Source organism: Kwoniella botswanensis, chromosome 1, assembly GCF_036426115.1.
Source record: "Kwoniella botswanensis chromosome 1, complete sequence".
NCBI lineage: Eukaryota > Fungi > Basidiomycota > Tremellomycetes > Tremellales > Cryptococcaceae > Kwoniella > Kwoniella botswanensis.
In genome coordinates, this window is record NC_088599.1 from 14,177,205 (window position 1) to 14,200,860 (window position 23,656).

A 23,656-nucleotide genomic window follows, 5' to 3' on the forward strand; every position below is an offset into this window, starting at 1 on the left:
GGTATTTGAATGATGTTGTATGTGGATATAAATCATCTTCGCAAATGAAGATTTCGCTTCTTTCTCGGCAATGCGTTACTGATCGTGGATCCAATTTCTCAGTTTGAGGTGGAGATTCTGTATCTCGGAAAGAAGCATCAACAAGACTTGGCTCCTTTCTGATCTCTTGAACTGGTGGGAATCGGAGAACGGTTCTCATAAGTAATCATTAATCTAATCAATCGATTCACCTTAGGCATACAAAGGACATTGGCAAGCATTCGTGCTCTCTTTGTCTAGTGCTGAGCATCATTTTGCAGATCCGAAAGACCACAAATCAAGATATAAATAGCCCTGCCTAGCCTAGACAGGATTCCACTTAGCAGATGTTACAGGGAATATCCATATCTTCCATACTTCGCCTCAAATACCGAACATTTGATTGTTTTCCCCCTGCATCAATCAACGGAACTTTTCAGTGCCATAAGTCATCAAACATGCCTCCCAAGTCTAACCGAACATCTACGGTAAGTCGTGTCGACATACATTCATTACAATGCAGGTGATGGATATCCTGATTCTCGACTACTGTATCGGTCGTTCCTCCAGGCTATGTCCGCCGAAGAGCGAAGGAAAAGGAGTGAGTAACGAAATTCCTTGATCGATGAGGCTTTCCATATCACAAAGCAGTAATACAGAGTTGTACTATCCTACTGGCAGGGTATTGACAATAGGACAGACAGATTGACAGATTGCTTATGTTTCCCTCACTTTTTGCATTTTTGCTATACTATACATATATAGAGCCTCGTGTTATACACTCGATCTGATTCACCACATTTCACCACATCTTACCTTCCCTTACTTCGGCTTTCGTTTCACCACAGCCGCTTTCTGAAACAAGACGACGGTTCAGCCGTTGCGGCTTGTCTCAGCCGTCAGCGTCATCTTTGCTTCCCATCTTCACACGCTTCGGGAAATCTTCGCAACTAGCTTAGTCAGCTTCGTTTCCTGGGAAAAGGTATATAAACCCCTTGTATCTTTGTAGTGAATCTATGTCTCCCTCAGAGACAAAATATCATATGTTAATCTCTTCTTACTTCGCAAATCACTAGACCGTCTTCGTCCATTGTACAAGCTTGCTTCGTCGATCACCTCACTCATTCGTTGGCCTATCTTCGTCAGCGAACCATAACACCTCGGCCGCACGATCCAATAATAGAAAGGGATACGCTCTACGCGTCGATCTCAAGTATGGAAAGCCGAGTGGAACACCTGCAAGATCTTGAAAGCTACTATCAAGGCGCAAATGAGGAGCTGACAAGACAATTGACGGAAGCTCGCGCTGAGACAGCGAGATTACAAGCTGAACTGCAAAGTACACAACAGTCTCAAGGATACAGCCAAGAAGAGATTGACGATGGTGACGTCTAAGCGACCATCCAAGACAATTTCGTGGTCACATACCACTCAGAGAGCTTCCGCACCTTACGTTCATATGTTAATAAGAATATACAGTAGTAGATTGATGTATGACAGACATAGTGCGGATGTATGGAAGATTGTTCGAGATCTGCCACGGTCATGCGGTAATCTGGTTGCGCCATCTCTCATGCTACGGCATATCTCGCTGTTTGAACTTGTATGCTATATTGAATGCCTCTTGAAGCTTCCTTTGAGGTTCACTCCTTAGTTATTCCCCGTTGTGTCGTTGTTGATTCAAATAGGCATCCGCTTGGCTCGCTGTCCAGGCAGTTAACGGATCAGAATCGACGCAAACTACAACAACACAGACAAGCGATTGATCGACCAATCTCAAGCGGATCTTCCAACCCGTTTACGGATTTGCCACACCCCCTGTTATTGGTACTTTCAGATGTGCAGGCTTTCATGAACCTCACTCTGACCTCTAAAGATACAGAATCGTAAAGACGGGAGTGTACGATTTTGCCTTGGGGATCAGGATTTTTTGGTGTAGTTTAACCGATTCTTACCAAACCGATTCTTGCCAAACCGATCCTTACGGGTCCAGGAAGCATGAGGGGTGGTCAGGAATAGTTCTGGACCGTATAGGAGGGAAGCTGTACGGTGGCCCGGCGTTGTAGCTTACTTGGAAGAAGAGGACCATCTTAGAATGGTTGTTAAGAAGCTGGAAGGAAAGGTTCTTGAAGTATCCTTTGACAGAATATGGGTTACTTCTCAACAATCGTGTATGACAAATATACAGATAGTCGTCATGAAAGGATTTGAATGTTTGTACTCCGCATACGCAGTCGGATCCGTCTGAATTACCTTTGTAAAGCTGACTTCAGATGTGCAGTATCGTGTTTCACAGGCGAGGGATCTGGGCTTTAGAGAAACAAGTATGTTCGGACATGCATTCTGAAACGTCTTGGTCGAATGATACGATGACATGGCTCGTGATCCGGGGATCTGACTCGAAAATAAATGGCGGGATTTGATCTTCACGTATATATAAGGCGCTTGATCCCAAATGAACGATTATGATTGACTTCAATCCACATATATTTTGAAGCCCCTTATTATACATAATGAGTTCCAAACAGTCTTCGGCCGCTAGCACAGATATGTGTTCAGTAGTGAGTCAAATGTCTTAGTCACTACATCTTTTGACAATCATCGCTAGACAGTGGCTCAACGATGTTTTTGACCATGAGAGTTGTTTTGAGTAACTGCTAAATCTGTATTCCACTTAGCAATCCCTTGGGGACCAAATTCGACAAAAGGGTGAGTAAGGATGAGCCGTTCATGGCATGGGTAGCAGGCAAATTCTGATAAGCTTTGTTTGAAGACCGAGATTATAGACGGAGAAGAAGGGAATCCGAGTCAGCGCACTCTGCGCAATTGACGAGGCAAATCATAGACCTTAGATCGGCGGAATCAGCACTGAAAATCGAAAATGAGCGATTAGCAGCGGAATTAGCGGACACCGAAGCCGAAAACGAGCGGCTCAGATGGGGTAATTTTCAAGATCTGTCAATCGAAGCGGGCTCTGTGAATTAGGCTTAAGCCATCACAGCTCTTCACAGAGAGTTTAACTATCCGAGTAGTCTGGTATCTGGTGGACATGCATGCTTTATAAACAGTGCATGATTCTAACGAAGCATATTCGATGATTCAGATCTATTTACGCACTTGGCTATATCATTCATGTGTCGCACATCGCAATAAGAGCCCCGCTCATTGAGATGTACTGTAAAACGTGCGATTCTGTTTTCCATTAGTGGTCTCAATGGAACGTGTTGTTTCTCTGATGCTAACAATCACAACCTGTTTTTTGAATGTCATATCGAGTGCATATAGAAAATATAGGATATCGTATATAGTATGTAATTGGCACCTAGATAAGGTATCTGAAACCCCTCTTCATGTCCAAAGCCTCATCACCCTTTTCAATGTGCTCGAGCTTGTTACCCTTATCAGCAACGTCAGCCCTAGTCTCCCAAGCTTGTTCACCAGCTTCGAGTTTCTTGTTGAGGTTGATAAGGATAAGTCTAAATACGAAGCAGAGAACGATGGCCACACCGAACATGGCAGTGACAATGCCGTAGGCTTGTCTGTACCCGTTTGAGTCGAGTTTCCAGACGTATGACCCGGCGATGTTACCGAGTTGCGAAAATGCATTGACCATCGCGATCGCAACAGCACGCTTGGCCGGGGGCCGAGGGAAGGAAGAAGAGATCCAGGAGTAGAACACGATGAATCCGGCGTAAGATGAAGCTTGGAGGAACAACGCGATGTATCGGGCAGCAGTGTTGTGGGTAGCCATACAGATGATGAACCCGATCAGACCGAAACACATGGGTACGACGATGTGCCAGAATTTCTCTTGAGTTCTATCGGCGTGCCAGGCGTTGATCATTGAGACGATGGTAGAGAACACCCAAGGAGGAGAGGACATCAACAAAGTAGGGATGTAGCTGAATCCAAGAGTACCAGTGAGAGAAGGGAAGAAAGCGTTGAAGGAAAGACCAACAACATAGGCGGTAAGAGCGAACATCATGACGTAAATCTTGACATCCTTGACAGCCATGATTAAACCAGAGAAGATACCTTCTTCAGCGGAATCTTGATCGGCTTCTCCTACATCTTCCAAGAGACGGAGTTGAGCGACTTCGAGTTCTTCCTCGGTGAAGCCTCGGGTGTTGGTAGGAAGATCGGGAAGGATGAAGAAAGCGGCGGTGGCAATGAGCATGGTGGCAGCACCTTCGATCCAGAACATCCATCTGCAGTTCGAACAGGCGTTGTCAGCACATTCACCCCGTCTATAACAAGCGTATGGCACATTCTGACTCACCTCCAAGCGGCATGTCCCAAGACACCTTCCATGTTAGACAAGACACCGGCAGCGATGAGCGCAGCAAAGGCGTTGGAGATCAGATTACCACCGAAAAGAATGGCATTTCGAAGAGTGAGCTCTCTTCGGGTGTACCATTTTGAGAGAATGAGCAAAGCTCCGGGTAGGAACGCAGCTTCAACGAAACCGAGGGTGAATCTGATGGCAAGCATACCTCCGAAGGAGGTGACAACACCTGAACAGGTGGAAATAGCACCCCAGATTAACATCTGAAAAAGAGAAAGGTTGTTCAGTAATTTGTGGCGACCTTGGAAGGAGTGCATCAGGACTCACGGCAATACCAATGTACCACGAAGGTCGGCTAATCTTGTTGATGATCATGTTTGAGGGGATCTGCATAAGAATATAACCGACGTATAAGATGGAAAGACATGTGGAGTACTGAGTGGCATTTAAGTTGAGATCTCTGGTAAGACCTTTTGCTTTGGCTGAAGCGATGTTGTTTCTATCAAGATAATCTATTGAAATTCAATGACTGAATTCAGCTTCCTGATGCTAGTCGAGAATATCAGAATAACTCACTCATGATGTAGATAAGTACGAAAAGAGAACATCTCATATCTAATTTTCTGACCAATTTCTTTTCGATTGCGAGTCTGCGCTCGTCCTTCTCGCCTCGAAGCGCCTCGACATTGTTGTCAGCAGGCTTTACGATAGAATCGTGACTGTGAGTTCGTTCAGGTTTGATTTCCTCCATCTTGTGATATAACTACTCAGTTGAGAAGATTGGAAAAACTGTATGAGAGTGATAAGTGGTAATGGGAAAGGGGGAAAGCTTTTCTGGGTCTGATGTTTATATCCCTTTCTTAACTCTATGTGCATGATCGGTCTTTTCACTTTCTCTTTTCTCCTCTTAGTTGAAGTTCGGCCTTTCCATCCGATGTAGTCCGATATGAATGAAGACCCTTTTTCATTACGATCATATTGTGCTTGTGAAGTCTGTCATCGAACCCCCAGAAGAGCCCAAAGAAAGTCCCTACTGCCCCAGCATAAATAAGCGAAACATCCAGACACCACAGGCACATCCCTGAACCGCCGGGACCATGTTTTTAGCGCGTCCGATAGAGGTCGTCTGCCGTCTGCACCGGCGGTAACGTCACGATTCCACCCAAAAGACTTTCACATATGTTCCTGAAGAAGTCTAGGGAAGGGTGCATTTGTCGGACCGGATCGCTTACAAACCAGGTCTCCCCGTAGCCAATACAAAACATGCTTCACCCCATAGTCAATGTCTCGTAAGCAGGAACTCCGCGGGTACCCAAGTGATCTTAAATCCGTCTTAGACGCGTCCCTCAACTGAATAACAATAGATGGATGACCTTGATTTGTCCAGATTCGGAAATTGACAGGAATGCCAAGGAGCCTCGGCATGAGACAAAACATGTCGGCTGGTCGTACGTAAGTCGGATAAACTGTGCCTGTCGATTCCCAGATTGCGGACAACCGTACGACAAGCTTAGGAGGAGAGAAACAGTAACAAAATACTATAACCCGAGATGATCGGTGGTGAAATTTTGGAAATGCGGGTTCCAAATCGTCTGAATTATGTGAGTTGATTGCCAATGTAAGTTTACTGGAACTGTGGTACAGTAAGTGAGTACGGTAAACCCAACATGCAGATCCTAAGAAAGATACCCGGAGCTGAAAGCCCCCAGAAGGAGTATCTGGCGGGATATACGGGGAATGAGGGGCAGGATATCACACATCGGGTCCAGCATGGATCCTCACCTGCAATTGTCTGAAGACAAACCCTTTCATGGTTACACGTAATTACAAATCATCCTATACTGTCTCCCGTCCCTGGGATCCAACATCTGCGATACATTCCTTCCTCGTGCAATACCACCTTTTCACTTGAAAAGACATCACCGAACCGGCCTCACAACCTGACCACTCCTCTGAACGCTTCTTACAACCATAACATCTCGTATATCTACGACATCCCCACAGGGTCACCTGACCACGCTTTTGAAGTCTGAGAAGATGCAAGAGCAATAAGAGGATGCAGAATACTATTACTCCTACTACGATATACCCTACAAGCCGTGAGAGGAACCGGTCAGCACTGAATCAAACAATGTACAGGACGGTAGTGGTGGCGGAATCGCTCACAGATATAGGTATTGCTGAATTTCTCGAAAGAATCTTGGTTCTGATTAGATTGTTCGGACATCTTACTTGATTGGTTTGTTCTTGAAAAAAATTAGATCGTTTTATTTCTGTGCAAGGTGGTGAATTTTATCTTAATTTTAGGTTTTACTGAGTTTGGGTTGCCCTCTCGCTCGCAAATTAGGTCTGTTCCCGACGAGTAACGTATATGTATGTATATCTATATATATTACACTAATATTGTATTCATCAGCCAACACCCTCGGTCAGTTTGTATATTAAGGAAGCAATCCGTTGTTCTCCACTGATTATATTTTCGGTAGCAAACGCGTTTCAACATGGTCTGATAAACGGAAAGGACGTGTTTTCAGAGCTCCCTTCGAGATTTCATTCCTTGTAAAGGATCTTTATACACTCACTTGAAACTAGACAGATAACTCATATTCGTTTTCGCCTTGGTCAAGCTTCGAATCTAGACGATACTATGTAGCCCAGACTGGAGGGGAAAGAATCATGTGACTGCCATCTATATCAATAATCAAAGACAAGAAGAGGATATCTGAGCAGTTGGATCTTACTTTACTTGACATCAAGCGGGTATGGATATCTTATGATCTGGTAGCAGCCTGATGTACGTAGATTTCAAGCACTAGTAATTATGTATGGATTTATCGTTCTTATTCTCTCTCTCTTCGTCTTCTATCTTTCTCTTTCCTCTTCTCCCTCTCATCCTCTTCATCGCTCGTGTCCTCATCGTCTGAATCACTCACGTACTCCACTTCACTCTCCTCTTTTCGTGTCCTACTTATAGGAGGTGGTCGACTCTTTCTCTTATATACAACCATACTTTTCCTCACGCCTCGTTTCGCCACTTTATCGTCTTCTTCAGAATCATCAGACGAATCATCACTATCCACCACCTCATTCTTCCTACTTCCAGCCTTATTCTTATTCTTCTTGTCGTTAGCATTCTTCTTTGTTTTAGCGTGTTTACCTTCTTCACCTTCTTTTAGCTCTTTATCCAACATCTTCTCCTCTCTCTTTTCCTGGCATTCCTTACATACCCATCCCTTTTTAGACTCTTGGTCGTTCTTAAAGTAATCTTCATCCTCTGTTTTATCCTTCGATATACCCTTTCTACAGTCTATACACCTTTTCTGGTTGAATGGAGGAAAGGATAATCGATGGGTCGTTACTGCCCATAGGAAGTATGAGAGAATGAGTACTCCTAATACTGCTAGACCAACTATCGATCGCAGTAAACCTTATCAGCAACATAGTGCCTGATACTGTGACGAAATAGTCTATGGAGCACTTACTGTAGATTTCCTTGGAATATTTGTCCATGAATGATTGATCATTGCCTGTCGCACCTGTGCCTGTATCAGCGGAGGTGGAATTGCTGGACGAAGCGTCTTGTCGAACGAGTCGGAGGTAAGGTGCCATTATTGATCTACGGTTTTTGCCTGAAAGTTGTGGAAGTACCAATATACGTTCAAGACTTGATTAGGCGGTCTGTACTTGTTATGGTATATGTGACGGAAGAAATGCTATTGGGAAACAGATTTCACGGGGTTTTGGTTCCCAATTGCTGTCGGACTTGATTATCGTAGGGATTACTAAGGAATCGATTATTATACTTATTGGTTATCTTTTTTTGAGGTTTTTGTTTTTTTTTGGGCAGAGAAAAGGTCATATTCGATCAGGGGAAGATATATGGAACTGTTTGTATGGAAAACTCAACCAAAGCACCAGACAGCTGGGATAGTACTAGGTTTCGGTACCAAAGGTAGGTGATCGTCACACACGACCGATGATCAAAGGAACTTCACATGATATCATGAGCATAAAAGGTGTCGAGCTTTCTCTACGGGTATGAGATTGGACTTGACTGGAAGTCGACACATCTCAAACGCAATGACTCGACATTACGATACGTTACAATGAATGCACTCGCAGATGATTCCGACTGTTGCCACCAAAGGGATGGAGATGCCACATTCTCCGATGGAATGAGGACATTACTCTGTCCCCTCGTGCTCGGACGCGTTTTCATGAAAACAGCTTAATCAATCACCAAAAATGAATCTACAATATCAAATGTTGTCGACTTGACACTGGCATAGACTCGAATAAGACCTTCAAGACCTACAAGAATGAGGTGAGATTCCTCGACTTTCTACACCCTATCACGACACAACTTGCTGATAATCCACCTCCTCCGATATCACAGCGCACCACCTTCACCTACACTGTCCGATTCCGAGCTCCTCGATTCCCTCGAAGATGCGGGATTCGACCTTGCGTCCGACCGAGAGAGACGTATAGAGGCTTTACAGAGGGAGATCAAGCAAGTGAGGGACTTGAAGGAAAGCGATAACGGACGGGTAGTCACTTTTAATGATGAGAAATCGTTAATTGAGAGGATGTCGTGAGTGCGAGTCAATCATACTTGACAGATGGCCAGAAGGGTGCATGCGGAAGAGGTCTTGATCGCTCTGTTTTGCAATATGAAATCTCTTTATGAGAAAGGTAGTGATTCGAATTGACAATGCGATCAAATGTAGGAAAGAACGTTATTGCTTGTTACATTTCTTCCATAATGATTTTTCAAGATGTAAGATAATGGACCAGAAATTATCCGTAAGTAACATATCTACCTATGATCTATTTTCGACTATGCCCATTAAAATCCCACTTCTTCCATCGCGACCGAATAATATAGCCTCTCTGATTAATACTGACCGTCTGTATAGGACCTAGCACCTTCGCATCCGCACACTCTATTCCTTCGAGCATCCGTCTCGGACGTTCCATTCCTAGTGACAAAAATGGCAGTACAGGTCTTACCGTGTGTGATCTGTTTTGTAGATGGGCGAGCGGTAGATAGGTGAGTGAAAATCCATCTTCGTCTTCATTGCCCAGTCCACCGAAGGTCACTTACCTTTCTGCTCCTCTTTTGCAGGTTGATAGGGTTTGAGGAACTAGGAGACTCGGATCATTTTACCTCGAAAGTGTTGGAGTTCAGGTTAAAACAATCTGGTCAGTTCTGTATCCCGTTGACGTTTTCTTTCAACGAGGCTCGTATACAACTCTACATGACAACGATTTACTGATCATCTACGAGTAAGCTGACTTATGCGATCCCCTCAACTATAGGCGTCTTACCCTCGGACTTGAGTCTCGCCTCAAACCTATCTTCTACACTCGTACCAACCAAGAAGGACGATGATGGAAATTCAGACGACGAGGATAGACTTAGTGGTGGAAGAGCGAGGAAAGGGAAAGTCGGGATTAGGAATGGGTTGTTCAACGGAGGTGACGATGATGATTATTAGGATCAAGCAAATTCGGAAGACGGAACACCTAAGTCATGTCAAATGGTCAGAAGGCTTAGTGAGTAGAGTAACACGCATTTGTACAGTATATTTCCAGCATCACTATATCCTCATGGCATCTCTTTGTATTGTCCATCTAGTACTGTTCCATACATTTGGTAAAGGTAAACTCATGATGGTGGTAACCATGATACAACAATAACATCTCTCATGTACGTACATAACGACGACAACACTAATCTTCCTCTTGTTCATCCTCACTCCCACTCCCACCACCAATCTCAATCCCACCATCATCTTCCGCTTCCTCATCCACTATTCCTTTTGCTTCTCTCTTCGCTTTATTCCTAGCTTCCATCTTTGCCAGAATCTTATCGGCAGTGTTGAATATACCTGACGTGGGTGCACCGCAGGCATAACATTTGGGTGATTTGATGAATCGTTTGGTTGCGCAACTACAAGAGTCGAAAGATCCAAGTCAGTATATGCTCACATAGTCACAATACCATCATTTACAATAGACAAGGAGAAAATGAGAATAGACGCAAGACAGAAGGGAGATAGGATAACTCACCTCATGCAGAAATAATGTCCACATTTAGTAACCACCGGATTGGTAAACGGTTGTCTACATATTAGACATGCAAATGGAACTTCCTCTTCTTCATCCTCTTCTTCTATAACCTGTTGTTGGCCTTCAGGTAAATTATCCATCTGCCAACCTGCGAGGTAATCTCCTCTATCATGTAAGAATTTACAAGAATCTCCATAACCACAAAATCCAGTTTCTTTATAGTCTTTACATACATCCGGTTGATAATCCATCAATGTAATCGTACGTACATGACTGGTAGCTTTGATAGGACCAGTTTTCATCTTCGCATTGAGTGTTTCACGAGTTTTGTTGATGGTGGGTAAGTAGTTTGAGGATCCTCGATATAATCCATCATCTACGTCTAGCTCGCCATCCTGTACACCAAATTTATTATCATTAGTCAGCATCAGATCGCTCTCGCTCTTGTCACCAGATGAAATAATGACCAAACTCACCTCATTCAATTTCAACTTCTTCTCTTTTAACACGTCGCCACCATCCTGCTCGAGATCCCAATCATTTGCTCTGGTCGCGAGCTCATCCGCCCTTCGAGTCAACCCCTCATCAGCCCTATAATCCAAATCATCCAGCCCTAGTCCCTCGTCGTTGTTCTCTCCATTCAAATCGCGCCGTCTTTTAGTCCCCTGGACTAGAGGGTTGGCTATGTTCTTCTTCTCTGGACGTACCACCGAGGTAGAGGACGATGACAGATCGGGGTCTGCGACGGGTGATGCGGATCTCTTTCGGGATTGGACAGGTCGGCGAGAGGGTCCTTTTTTGAACTGAACCAGGGGTGATGCCATGATGCTTGCACTTTCAGCTGGGATCTGTGGTCTCACTGTATCTAGCCAGAGTGGATCCGGTGGTTGTTCGAAGACGATGGTGACAAGTAAGCGCTCGATATCAAGCTTGAGACTGAAAGATACCTCTTGAGATGAATGTCTTGGGTTTCTTATGGGTAGGCTGACTGACAACGTAGTGGCAACTTGAATTTCAACATGCCCACGATGACATCTGAGGTCACTTGTCACGTGACCATATGATTACATCATCACTCGTCCTTTACTATAAAGTCAGATACAGATAATACTTAGTGTCGCATTCATCGCTCTTCGATTGTTGATTCACATCATAACAAGTCACAGCACCAGCCAAATGATACCTCGGTTCTGGACATTCTCAACCTTCGTATCATCTCTCATTACCTTACACAGCTGTCAATCCGTTATGTCTGATCTACCTGGTGCGCATCTGATCTCTCCCGATGGCAAGAGTTGCGTCAAGATAGACCACGAGCGAGTGTTAGAGGTACTCTCGTCGACGGCGCCGGTACGAACTGCAGATGGCAAGAACGCTTTCTACACCAAGGATGGATGGTATTTGTTGACTGAAACCCCCGAACGCACCCAAGAAATACTCGATGCACAAGCGAAAGATAATAGAGCTTGATCCTTTGCTGTGCAGCCCAATGTTAGTATAAACATACCAAGAGAAGTGGCTGACGCCGTGCAATATCAGCATTTGTTATACAGCATCGCTCTTCCACCAGCCTCATATCCGGACTTATCAGGAATCGGAGGCCTACGTTTAAAGCAGGATAAACCTAGACTAGGATGAGATGAGATTCTTTCAAGATGCATCGGCCTTTGAATGTACACAAGCCATTGTTCAGGAGACAATCTGTGATTCTTGACATTCTGCATTCGTGAGGATCGTTTTTGGGAATCGTTGATGACTCTAGGATGTATCCCCAGCGCGACATCCGTGACACTTATCGGCCGACAACCACAGTGAATGTGCTTCACCGTGCCACCAAATTTCCATGAATCTCGGTGAGCATTAATTTCAGCTCGTGTCGCGCTTTGATGGCGTAGCTCATCACCCTTTCCCGAGACACCTTGGGTCAGAAGAAGTCAAACGGGAGAGGAATAGATGAGTCAGGCATAAACGTAACCTCACATTGGTCATGTTGAGGCAGTGATCGTCGTGTTCCATCCTATACTATGGCTGCAGGTGCTCATCCTGAACTCTCGAACGGCCTGATATTCCTCGTTCAGAGAAGCTAGTTTCAGGCCTTGGCCCAGTAGGACCGTCGTTTCCCAGCATTGCTGACGTAGTGAAGCCAGACGTCAGGAGGGCTACTAAGACTCATGTGGGGAATTGAGAATGGGCTCCCGGATTCTTGGGACTCTCGCGTCTTCGGCCGAGGGGACGAGACGACTAACGAGATGAGACATCGTTAGCTCATGTATGGACTCGTATCGCTTAAGGCACACTACACTGACTAGCATGAGAAAATCTCCTATCAGATAACAAATTACGCCTGAGGCGCTACCTGAGATCAGTGTCTGATGTTTGCGAGCGTGAACGGATACAGATGCTTTGAGGCGATATGATCTCTTGATCAGTAACTTCCAGCCCGAGTCGTTCCGGCCTTGGACAGGTATAAAAAGCCCTAAAATGAAAAGCACGAATCCGTCTAACAACGGCACTCGACCTCAATCTCGTGCCGCAGTGTGCTGTCGTCATCAACCGCTACAAGGAAGTCCTCACTGAGTCTTGATCTTTATTCCCAGGCAGTGAGTGATAGGTCTAATCCGCGTTGCTTGACCGCGGCCCAACGGGGCACGTTGATCATACGAGTTGATGTTTACACATGAATATACTAATTCCGCCATACCTTCTCAGTCGCGCTCTACAAGCACGAACATCCACTCCAAATGACCATCCAATCCCGAATCATGATCTGTTCCCTCGTTCCATACTTCCTGCTCGGAGTGAACGCATACTCCAGAGCCCATTATACCGGTGGCTGCACAGGAGCCGAACAATGTCAGTTCACTACCACAGCCTGCACCGAGTGCTCTCCGGACTTTCAATACATCAATGCCTTAGGGGTCGAAACTTCAGCATACAACGTATACACGTTCGGACATCTACCTCAATTTTCGAATTGTCCTCAGGCTCAAGCCCAAGCCACCATTTATACGGGATGCAAGGCATGCGACGACTGTGAATACTCAAATGCCATGTTCGTCAACTACAGTTGTCCGATCTGTGCTAGAAAGCGATCAGAGATTCCGGATCAACCTGGAGCGCCACTGTTCTCGCCGAATGGAACTATTCAGTACCTATATAGACCACGACCGAGTTTTGGAGATCCTCTCGTCGACCGCTCCGCTTCGCACTGAAGATGACAAAATGGCGTTCTATACAGATGACGGATGGTATCTTCTACTAGAAACTCCTGAAAATACCCAACGTTTATTGGAGAGTGGCGAACTGGAGATCAGATCGGTAGCGAATGCACTCAGCCCAGTGCAAGGCCATCGGTAGTCTAGCATGAAAAACAGCCCGATCGCTTGATGTTGTTCCGAGCTTGGAATGTAAAGTTCCGTTTTTCCTTCATCCTTCTTTGATATCTCTCATTCGATCGCGATCCGAGCTTCCAATATGAACTTCCGCCCTTCGTTCATTTGATCGCGATCAGCCAAATCGCATTCTCTTCATATTTGACTTGTCTTGCAGATGAATTAGCATACTAAATGGCTCATGGTCATTTTTCATTGTGAATGGCGAGGGGCATCAAAACGAGGTTCGTCCAGGTGTAACATTGACATTCTTCTGCATTCTGCGTTATTATTGACTTCCCAAAGTGGATCACATTCGAAACGCTTGCAGGCGGATAAGGAGTGATCATGCTGTGAGAGCTGTGAGACGCCTTTGCGAAGCCTACGCATCAGTGCTAGTGATCGCATTTACGATTTAGAGGGAAACCGAATAACGAGGTATCCCTTTAACCCAGGTTGACCATTTGGCTCTCAACCTCGCCACCATGTCAAGTCAAGTGTAACTTTCCCACGCTGAGCTCAGAAACCAGTCCCTCGTATCCACTGAGTATCACGTAATACATGAATTATCACAATCAAGCTGCTACTCTGTTACCTTTACAAATACTTGTATGATCGTCAAAGGATGATAGGAAGACCACTCACCTATTCTTCTACCACTTCATGATCTCTCTTCTTGCACGAGGCGCGAATGGCAGACTCGAAATCAAAATCAAATTCAAATTCAGATACCAATCTACCAGGTGCACCCCTATTCTCACCAGACGGGAAGACCCATAAATGCATTCCGTGCGAACAAGTTTTAGAAATCTTGTCATCTACTGCACCGGTACGAACACCAAAAGGACAAGATGCATTTTATGATTCAGAAGGCTGGTATTCAATACTGGAAACTCCCGAGAATACTGAAAAGATCCTTGATAGTGGAGAAGATCACTCCATCATTTTGAAACCTGGTCAAGGACATAAATAAGCGACTCTATCCTGGATTCTATTCCACTCCTAATCAGACCTACAGCCAATCTATAACGGTCGAACACCAACCTCATTATCGAATATCATCCCCCTTTGCCGATATGGAATAGTTCCAGCGTCATCATTCGGGATAATTGAGATCGGGCACGCAGATCTCATTACTATATTTCAAACAATGATTTGGGTCTTCTACTTTAATGCACAATTGGCTCATGCCAATATATTGCTATCGCTATCTGATAAAATATCAATTGAAGCAACGAGTTGATATAAACACAGGGAAGATTAGCGGTTGAGATGCAATTCAATGTGTGGACTTCGCTTCGCAGTATCCCTAGCTACCGTTGTCTAGCTCTATCTGTCTGACCATCACCTTCGCGTCGTCTGCTTCATCCCTTCATGCATTAATTCGTATATAGGATCAAGTTGTCGCTACTACTTATCGTGTCTCATTCCGAGTACATCGCTCGTCCTATAACAAACAGTGCTCACTTGCGACCAATTCGAGAAGGTACATCCAGTATATGGGTTCGGGGCCTCCTGCCTCTAAGTCTGAACGAGTTAGCCTCGTAACGCATTAACGTCATCATACATACATTGCACCGTGAACTACCGCATGGTACGCAGTGACCTCATCCTAGAGGGAGAGAAAGGCCTCATCCTAATTCAATAGTCTGCATTGATGCCAATTCCTATGCTGACTCAAGCTCACAATTCACGGTCCAAAGATATCAGTGGCAAGTACCGACTGTCCGTACGGACTTCCATGAGAAGCAAACGACGGAAGTCCAATACATTAGACATTAGTCAAATCCTTCATGATTATGCAAGCCTTAAAAAGTAAGCCCCCAACTTTTGTTCTGCAAAGGGCAGAGGACCCTTTTTCTTGAGATTATTCGGGAACGACTTGGTATAGTGATCGCCAAAGCTCGCACCTAGCTCCCCTGCCTCCCTCCCAGCTGTACGCATCGACTTCCCTGATCACGTTGAGATTATCGGCACCTTGACACGTCGGGACACCCGCCGCGCTAGTGACAAAGTCTGTGCAGGTTGTGTTGAGGTCGATCATGAGCTCGCTTTGCCTCGAAAAGACTGGCCAGTCGCTGGCTGGGTTAAAGCTTGTGTTGCTAGTTGAGAGACCATTGGCGACTTGACTGGGGATACTAGGCTTGTTGTCGATGATCAAGGTGCCTAGAGCAGTCTGGAAGGCCTGAGAGAAGTCACTCGTGTATCCGTTCCCAAAGTATGCTGCGACATCCGCACCGTGTGTAGCGGGAGGAACGGAAAATTGGTACTTGTAGCCTGCTCCTCCGGAGGCGGTAAATGCTTCAGCGAGCCAGTATGACGGACATACGAAGGTCGTTTCGCTGTAGATTTGAGCGATTTGCTGTTGTGGACCAGACGCGACTGAGCTGACGTCGTTCGCAGTGTCACCGCTGTCACCTGCTGTCGCGTAGAGTGTCGCGTTGGGTCCAGTATCGTATTTATAAGCGGCGAGAACGGTGTTGAGGTTGTCTTCGGAGAAGAATGGGAACAGTAATTTGAGATACGCGATGGCTTCGTCTTCTGTAGTGACACCCTTGGGGACGAATGGGTATCCCTCGTTGGCGTTGTTCCCGGAGAGGACGACTTTGCCGTTGATTTTGGCTTGAAGTAGCTGCTGACTGGGTAGCTCCTGCACGAAGGATCCTGCAGGTCCGGTGACGGGGACGAAAGCCCATGTGCCGTAAACGCCCTCTTCACTGACGGATGCGGATGCGTTGATGAGTGTCGCGCTATCTCCGGCTTGAAGACAAGCGAAGACGGATTGATTGGTATTGCCGTAAGGACCTGTAAGACAGCCTGCCGCTTGGGCGAACGCGTAATATGCCTGCTCAGGAACAAAGTCGCGGTAATCGTACTGCTGTGGGAGGTACGGACTCGACGCGAAGACGTTGTTGAACAACTCGGTACCGAGCGACCCGCCGTACGCCATGGCCTGCAGCATGACGCTCCCGCCGCCCGCTGATTCGCCGCCGATGGTTACTCTGGACGGATCGCCTCCGAAGAGATGGATGTACTGCTGTACCCAGTATAGAGCGAGCTGCTGATCCTGAAGGCCGGCATTGAGAGATCCGAAGCGATTGACCTCGTCTCCAGCCAGGAAGCCAAAAGCGCCCAGTCGATACTGGATGGCAACGCCGATGAACTCATTGTCATTCGTCTTAAGTAAGGGGCTGAAGTCGACGCGGCCATTGCCGGCACCATAGCCGCCGCCGTGAATCCAGACTACATGATGTCAGTCTCTCTTGCTGTTATATCAAGTCACATGTTACTCACCAAACACCGGAAGACCTGTTGCATTGCTTGGAGCTTGCACGTTGAGGAACAAGCAATCTTCCGAAGCGCCGGTCTCGTTCGTGAAAGCATCACCGGTGCCCAAGGCCAACGAGTTGACAACGCAGGTCGGTCCATACGACGTTGCGGGTTGAGTGCTGGTCCGGTTCACATCTGGTACCTCTGGGCTCGCAAATCGCAGCGACCCATATGGTGGTGCGCCGAAACGGATCCTACAGAAATTAGCATGTAATCTGTGGGGGGATGACTCACCCTTGGAAAACGTAAAGGTCAGAAGTCGAGTTATAATATCCCTTGTACTTGGCATATCCGAGGTCGACTGTGAGGCCAGAGCTGCTTCCAGCTTGCGTACTCACATTGCTGTAGGGGTTTGGCCAGGCATGGCATGTCGTCACAGCGACGAGAAATGTGAGGAGAAGAAGCCACATCATGAGTAGAGCGATTGGGTGAGTGTCGATTGACCGTGACTTGTAACCTTTTCTCACCTATATACCTTGCGGCACAACGGCTAGCACTGTGGTCCCTCCCTTATCCATGATCACATGAATCGGGACATCTCCTCCGGCTTGATGCAACCCAACCGGTTCATGGAGTTACCAGCAATGACATGGTGCGATGGGGCCGTTCAGAAAACTTGAAATGCTGTTCAAGAAGTACGTATCAATTCGATGAATCATGTGTCGCTTGTCCGGGTACCACTTGGTATAAAACCGAGCGGATATCGCTCTGGACATTTCATCCGATCTATTTTAGCATTTAAAGTCAACAACTTCGTACGTCTATTCGATATCCTTCTGCCTTTTTTTGAGTGCCGGTTAGACCAACAGGTCCAGCTCGTTTCAGAGTCTACGAGGTCGTCGGATTAGTTCTCCCCAAGCCGATGCGCTCGGTCGCCGGCGGCCGGCTTGTGCTGCAAAGTTGTTAGATGTCGATGTAAGGCACCAGCGCATCTACAACATGGATGCTAAATTTGGCAAACTGATTATTCAGCAGACTTTCGATCATAAGACCTGCCGCAAGCTCTTTTGTCCCCTACGCTCTCCGTCTCGCGATATCTTGAATATTCTACAGTGCAAGGCCATTTATAGAGACCCCACGCTTCGCTATAGTTTTACCATGATCGTTCCGCAATACATGCCACAGGAACTCAAACGCCGGTAATGCCGAAGCCCATACCTGAATTACTGAATGAGGAAGTTATCTCCTAAAGTGTACGGTGGCGTGTGCATCTATCTGTAAACAACGCTCTAAGCAGCTTTTTCCCAACGTCGCCCTCGCCACCACTCATGGTGACAACAACAACTCATCTCCCATCATCCTCTTTCCCTCTCCATCACCACGTCACATATATCACATTCCCTGTTTTCCGCTCGAAGATCCATCTGGTGAGTGCAGAGTTCTGTTGTCAACTGTCTCTGAGGGGTATTTGGTGCATTGCCACACCTCCGGCCTTTCGGGGTTGATGATTCAAGTTGAGAATCCATTACCAAGAAGTGGATTGAGATATAAACCACCACAAACCATTCCCCGCTGTTATTGCCGAGTGCTTCATCGTTATCAGATGCCTCTTTCTCTTGTCATCTGTAACGCCGAGCTATCATCTACCACTTGGTATCTAATCTAACATTGACATCCCCTCCACTTGACACGTCCAGGTAAACAAACAACCACCCACGTATCAATCCACTCAACGATGGATGATCAATCACTCCAGACAGCACAGCAGCAGGCCGATAACGATGCTTTGGCATCAGCAGTCGCAGCCGCCTCAGCCCATCTGGGATCATTGGATGATGGAGGAGTAGGAGTGGGGGTGGTTTCATTGGATGATCAACATCAACCCCATCAACATCATTTCCATCATGCATTACAGCAACCCGACTTCTCACAGCATCATCATCATGTCAAAGAAGATCCTCATCATCAACACCATCACGGCGATCCCGCCAACGACCTCAACGTGGATGTCGACGTACATGGGTTAGAGATACCCGTCGCGGTAGATGATGGCTCGCACATGCATCATCACGATCACAATATGGGGATGGAAGGTGAACCTGAATTAGATCTGGGATTGGGCAATATAGGTACACCCAATGAGTTTGATCCTAGGGAGAATGATCTGAGCGATTTCGATAATCAGAGATCAAATTCTTTTGGTAGACCACCCAGTATAAGGAAAGGTAAGTGGTATTTAACCCATAAATAATATGAGTAAACGTGCTGATGATGCTATGCGATCTACTTTAGCTTGTGATCTGTGTCATGCTGCCAAACAAGTGAGTTGACCTCTTCTCGACTCGATGTTTCCTCATTTTCCATAGAGTATGCTGATACCCCTTCCCTAGAAATGCTCCGGTGACAGACCATCATGCACTCGATGCGCTGCAGGCGGGTGGAACTGCAACTATGCACCACGACAACGTCGACGGACTGTACCCAAAGACCAGAAGAATTCACATCACAACCTCGACCCAATGCAGCAACACGGTATGAGTCATAGTGCACCTAGTCATGGAGGGAAGAAGAGAAAGCTGGGAGCGAGAGAAAGCCTCAGTACATTCGGATCAGAAGCGATGGACATGAAGATGGCCATGGGTATGGCAATGGATATGGGATTGACAGGTGAAGAAGAGGGTGAGGAGATGCAGACTATGTCGGATGATCAGATGGTGAGTCACCCCATTATCCACCTCGAATATCGGATTGGCAGCTCATATGAATGATGATTTATGGACAGCTCGAATCCATTGCTATCGATGGATATCTTGCCGATCTCCCCCTAGCAAGTTTCGTACATAATTTACCATTTACTGCACCTCCACCACCCGAACCCCAAGTCCACTACAACAACGATGATTTCCCTTCTGCCGGAGACAACACGTTCCCCAACTCAGATATGGATCAACATACCACCTCAGCTCTTCGTGATGCCATCTTCTCTCTGAACGAGAACAATGGTGGTGGACACGGTGAAGGAGCGGTAGAAGGTGAACATGGTGGAGATGGACAGGGAGATCAACACGAGATGGATCCTCATCTTGCGTTATTGAACTTGACGCATATGCAAGATGATGGAGATAACAATGACCCGAACAATACCCACAACGATTCAACGGGATTACAAATACCTGATTATTCAACTCCAGTCCATTCGGGATGCAATCATCGACAACTCGTTCCTCATATTCTATCTCTTCTCACTCAACATACCCTCGATCCTAAACCTGGTTCCAACACTCCTCTGACATTAGGTGTATTTGCTCCTTTGGCAAGATCATTAAGATTATTTCATTCGTTGCATGTATGTCCTTCATGTTCATCATCACCTCAACAGACCCTACCTCAATTAGCCCTTTTATCACGAACGACCACCATCCTCACTTTCCCTTATCCACCTATCATCTCGTCGACCGTTGGATCATCCGCGCAAATCACCATTCATGGAGCGAGATTATCCGGTACGGGCTTATCAGAAGCTATCGAACAACATATCGTAGGGGTTGTATGGGACTCGTGGAGAGCAAGTATAAGAGAGATATTTGCAGTGTTAGATAAGAAAGCTCAAGATATAATCAGACCTACAACTTCCTTGGGTGGTACCAATAATAACAACAATGGTACAGAGAATGGAAACGGTGATGGAAAGGATGGATCGAATTCGAATGGAAATGGTACACCACCCCAACCTGGTACTCCTTCACAATCGCAGAACCAACCTGCCCAGCCGCCTCAACCGGTTGTTAGTAGTCTGGAAAAACAACGAGCGGGATTGATATTCCAGGCAGTATCGAGGTTGAGCAATGCGATGGATGAGGTGGATCCATAGATCTGGATCAAGGGACAGGGATTGACATGGATATTAAGGTTTAGTGCCAAGGGATAATGCGAAATGCGACATTGCAAAGAGAAGAAGAGAGCAGTATATGATTCACTTACAGGATAGTAAATGAGACGATGTTGTTGATCGTGTATGTTGGAAGAAGTGGTACATTTCAGAGATATTTTAGTATAAATCAAGTATAAAGTGTTTTTATTTTTGCTCCTATGCGAACCGATATGAAATATGTTGTGATTCACTCTAAATCAATCAACAGAGCGCATAACTCAACGACAACCACCCTCCCCCAGCCGCCAATACTGACGACTCACTCCGATCATGCATTTTCGGTATTCGATAATGTAAAGTAGAACAACTGAATCATTGTATCATATAGTCCAACATACTATGCTGATGCCAAATTCTGCTCAAGATGGACCAAATACCGAGTCATATACTAACGAGATATATACGATCGAACCAAATCCCAACCGAACCGAAACGAAACGAGACGGTATGAAATACTTCATTAGAATCTCACTCTGACTTTTTGTTGGGAGAACCCTCCGACCAGATTCTCTTGATAATCCCACCATTAAACCTATCAGTCTTTACTACAATTTGTCTTCCATCAATCGTTATAGATCTCAAAACTTGTTTGGCGCGATATACTAAATGAATCGTCAGATTTTCAGTTAGAGCGTAAAAGAGCGAATCAATCAATCAGGAATCAACATTTATCTTTGTACTGTGTTGAGATTTATCTCCTTTTCTTCCTTGTGTTTCTCCACAGCAACGAGAAATTCATGATATATGAAGAGACACCTAACTCACGATGATCTTCGTCTCTAAAATGTATCCAAGCAATGGTCTTAAGCTCCTTCTCTTTCTCCTCGTTGTCTTTGACATTCTGACTGATATCCATCAATAATTGATCTTGATCTGGCGAAATCGGGTTGATATTTTGATCAATCACTTCACGTTCTTCTACTCTACTTCCATTATCCTCACTTGCGGTGATCTCATTAGTATCTGATCTAGAATTTCCGTTTGACGTTTCACCAGGAGAAATTGGGGGATCTACACCGGGATTCGAATTTGTATTCGAATTTGCATGTGGACTTTGACTCGGAATGAGGGATTTAGCGATACTATTTCTTGGAGTATCGCACGGTACAGTATCATCATCTTCTTTACCCCCGGAAACACATACTATCCTTTCAAATACACTTATCAACCGTTTCAACGGTCTATACTTGATTGACGGAGAGGGAGAAGGAAGATGATAGATTTGAACCCTAATACAACGGATTTTCTCACATCAGTAGGAAGTACAGTTCAATAACGAGCACACACAGGCAAAAAGCATGGGAAACTGTATAAAGCCAGAATGAACCAGACATCATTGTGGCAACTGACAATCGTTTTCTGTATCACTCACAAACTAATCCCAGGATCTTTCTTATATCTCCCTCTCCGACCTGAGGATTGAGAATGAACAGGATGAGAGAGTATGTAATTGAAGTGCGCGGGTTTGATCGTTGGTGGGAGGTTGGTTATGTGCAATGAACGTTGGAATGGTTTGGGAAGGGGTTGGGATTTTTCATTTGAGTGTTTGGATCTCAATTTGGGTAGATGTGATTGAAGTGGCTACATATCCCGGGTAAGCAGAGTGGGTCAGTATAATACCTCAAACATTCTCTCACAATTCTCAAGGTTAGTTCAGGTTCAGGACAAGAAATTCTGTACTTGGTTTCTACATATTCGCATGATGCATAGGGACTTACCATCTTTTCTGTCTTATATACCTTTCTATTTCCTCCGAAACGAAAAGCGGATCACAATATTCTCTTGTAGATAAGATAGCTTCTAGAGTGAAGAGTGGCGATTGATTTTGAAAGATGATCAGGTCGAGGTCCAGTTTTATGTTGATGTTCAATATTTGACGTTCAAACATGAGATGTATATGAAATCTAGTGTAGTCCGTTATCCAACCTATTGAGAGTCGTATCGTATCGTATCTACACCGAGAGCTCGAGCTTGAGTTATACGATAGAGTATCCAACTGTGAAGTATGCTTGTACAATCATCAACGTCAACAGATAATGGAAGACATTGCAAGCAATATAACAAAGGTTCGACCTCCATCCAAGGTGAATGACATTGATCGTTATATACAATGATTGATCTACAGTATTCATATGATCGATAAGCTAGAAATAGTCCACTATACCCTTCCTTTGTCCCAAACTTCCATTCATCCCTTCCCCGGACTAGCCAAAGGACGCAGTGTACTAGACTTGTAAGAAGATTCTGGAGTTTGTTTTGAACCGGCAAAAGGGGTTCACAATGGGTTTTACATCGCGTACTCGCATGAAAGGCAGCTTGTTGTTGTGTGACAGATGAGTTAACGGAAAGGATCCAAATGAAGGTCTTGGGTGACATACCCTCTCAACGCATCCTGTAGGCCTTTCTACATTGTTGATTTTGAGCACTTTCAATAGTTTTAACTCAGTATCATTGATAAAACATAAAAAGTATAATCATAAAAAAGCTGCTATAACTTACTCGACGTTCATTGATCTTTGAATTTCCAAAAAGACATAGCAACCAAAAAGAAAGACATTCATTGAAAATTAAACAACAACAACAACAACACCACACCTATTCAGCCTATGACGAAAATACAGAGACTATCTAGATCAGACATCTGATACCTGTCAATGATTCAAGTTTCCTTCAGTCAATCATAATCACTGCCATATCGCATGATGA

The 23,656-nt window shown here is 45.3% G+C and overlaps 10 protein-coding genes across 10 annotated transcripts; 5 read left to right on the forward strand and 5 right to left on the reverse strand.

The window, feature by feature from the left end:
• Positions 1-3,340: 3,340 nt before the first annotated feature.
• Positions 3,341-5,054, reverse strand: L199_005353 (uncharacterized protein; the record flags this gene model as incomplete). Its single annotated transcript, XM_064891064.1, has 4 exons — positions 3,341-4,226; positions 4,298-4,566; positions 4,631-4,815; positions 4,880-5,054. The coding sequence occupies 4 exons, from the start codon at positions 5,052-5,054 to the stop codon at positions 3,341-3,343; spliced, it is 1,515 nt and encodes a 504-aa protein (XP_064747136.1).
• Positions 5,055-7,143: 2,089 nt separating this feature from the next.
• L199_005354 (uncharacterized protein) lies at positions 7,144-7,912 on the reverse strand (the record flags this gene model as incomplete). The annotated part of the gene is made up of 2 exons (XM_064891065.1): positions 7,144-7,712; positions 7,786-7,912. 2 exons carry the CDS (start codon positions 7,910-7,912, stop codon positions 7,144-7,146), a joined length of 696 nt encoding a protein of 231 aa, XP_064747137.1.
• Positions 7,913-8,622: 710 nt separating this feature from the next.
• L199_005355 (uncharacterized protein) lies at positions 8,623-9,804 on the forward strand (the record flags this gene model as incomplete). The annotated part of the gene is made up of 6 exons (XM_064891066.1): positions 8,623-8,627; positions 8,700-8,897; positions 9,034-9,109; positions 9,223-9,356; positions 9,432-9,508; positions 9,626-9,804. 6 exons carry the CDS (start codon positions 8,623-8,625, stop codon positions 9,802-9,804), a joined length of 669 nt encoding a protein of 222 aa, XP_064747138.1.
• Positions 9,805-10,039: 235 nt separating this feature from the next.
• On the reverse strand, positions 10,040-11,202 carry L199_005356 (pre-mRNA-splicing factor CWC24; the record flags this gene model as incomplete). The annotated part of the gene is made up of 3 exons (XM_064891067.1): positions 10,040-10,259; positions 10,379-10,773; positions 10,855-11,202. 3 exons carry the CDS (start codon positions 11,200-11,202, stop codon positions 10,040-10,042), a joined length of 963 nt encoding a protein of 320 aa, XP_064747139.1.
• A 424-nt stretch (positions 11,203-11,626) lies between these two features.
• L199_005357 (uncharacterized protein) lies at positions 11,627-11,848 on the forward strand (the record flags this gene model as incomplete). The annotated part of the gene is made up of 1 exon (XM_064891068.1): positions 11,627-11,848. One exon carries the CDS (start codon positions 11,627-11,629, stop codon positions 11,846-11,848), a length of 222 nt encoding a protein of 73 aa, XP_064747140.1.
• A 1,271-nt stretch (positions 11,849-13,119) lies between these two features.
• Positions 13,120-13,735, forward strand: L199_005358 (uncharacterized protein; the record flags this gene model as incomplete). The annotated part of the gene is made up of 2 exons (XM_064891069.1): positions 13,120-13,430; positions 13,528-13,735. The coding sequence occupies 2 exons, from the start codon at positions 13,120-13,122 to the stop codon at positions 13,733-13,735; spliced, it is 519 nt and encodes a 172-aa protein (XP_064747141.1).
• Positions 13,736-14,440: 705 nt separating this feature from the next.
• L199_005359 (uncharacterized protein) lies at positions 14,441-14,722 on the forward strand (the record flags this gene model as incomplete). Its single annotated transcript, XM_064891070.1, has 1 exon — positions 14,441-14,722. One exon carries the CDS (start codon positions 14,441-14,443, stop codon positions 14,720-14,722), a length of 282 nt encoding a protein of 93 aa, XP_064747142.1.
• Positions 14,723-15,616: 894 nt separating this feature from the next.
• L199_005360 (uncharacterized protein) lies at positions 15,617-17,489 on the reverse strand (the record flags this gene model as incomplete). The annotated part of the gene is made up of 3 exons (XM_064891071.1): positions 15,617-16,992; positions 17,044-17,228; positions 17,314-17,489. 3 exons carry the CDS (start codon positions 17,487-17,489, stop codon positions 15,617-15,619), a joined length of 1,737 nt encoding a protein of 578 aa, XP_064747143.1.
• Positions 17,490-18,754: 1,265 nt separating this feature from the next.
• L199_005361 (uncharacterized protein) lies at positions 18,755-20,890 on the forward strand (the record flags this gene model as incomplete). Its single annotated transcript, XM_064891072.1, has 4 exons — positions 18,755-19,244; positions 19,312-19,340; positions 19,410-19,733; positions 19,802-20,890. 4 exons carry the CDS (start codon positions 18,755-18,757, stop codon positions 20,888-20,890), a joined length of 1,932 nt encoding a protein of 643 aa, XP_064747144.1.
• Positions 20,891-21,418: 528 nt separating this feature from the next.
• L199_005362 (uncharacterized protein) lies at positions 21,419-22,671 on the reverse strand (the record flags this gene model as incomplete). Its single annotated transcript, XM_064891073.1, has 4 exons — positions 21,419-21,552; positions 21,716-22,179; positions 22,323-22,531; positions 22,588-22,671. 4 exons carry the CDS (start codon positions 22,669-22,671, stop codon positions 21,419-21,421), a joined length of 891 nt encoding a protein of 296 aa, XP_064747145.1.
• Positions 22,672-23,656: the final 985 nt, after the last annotated feature.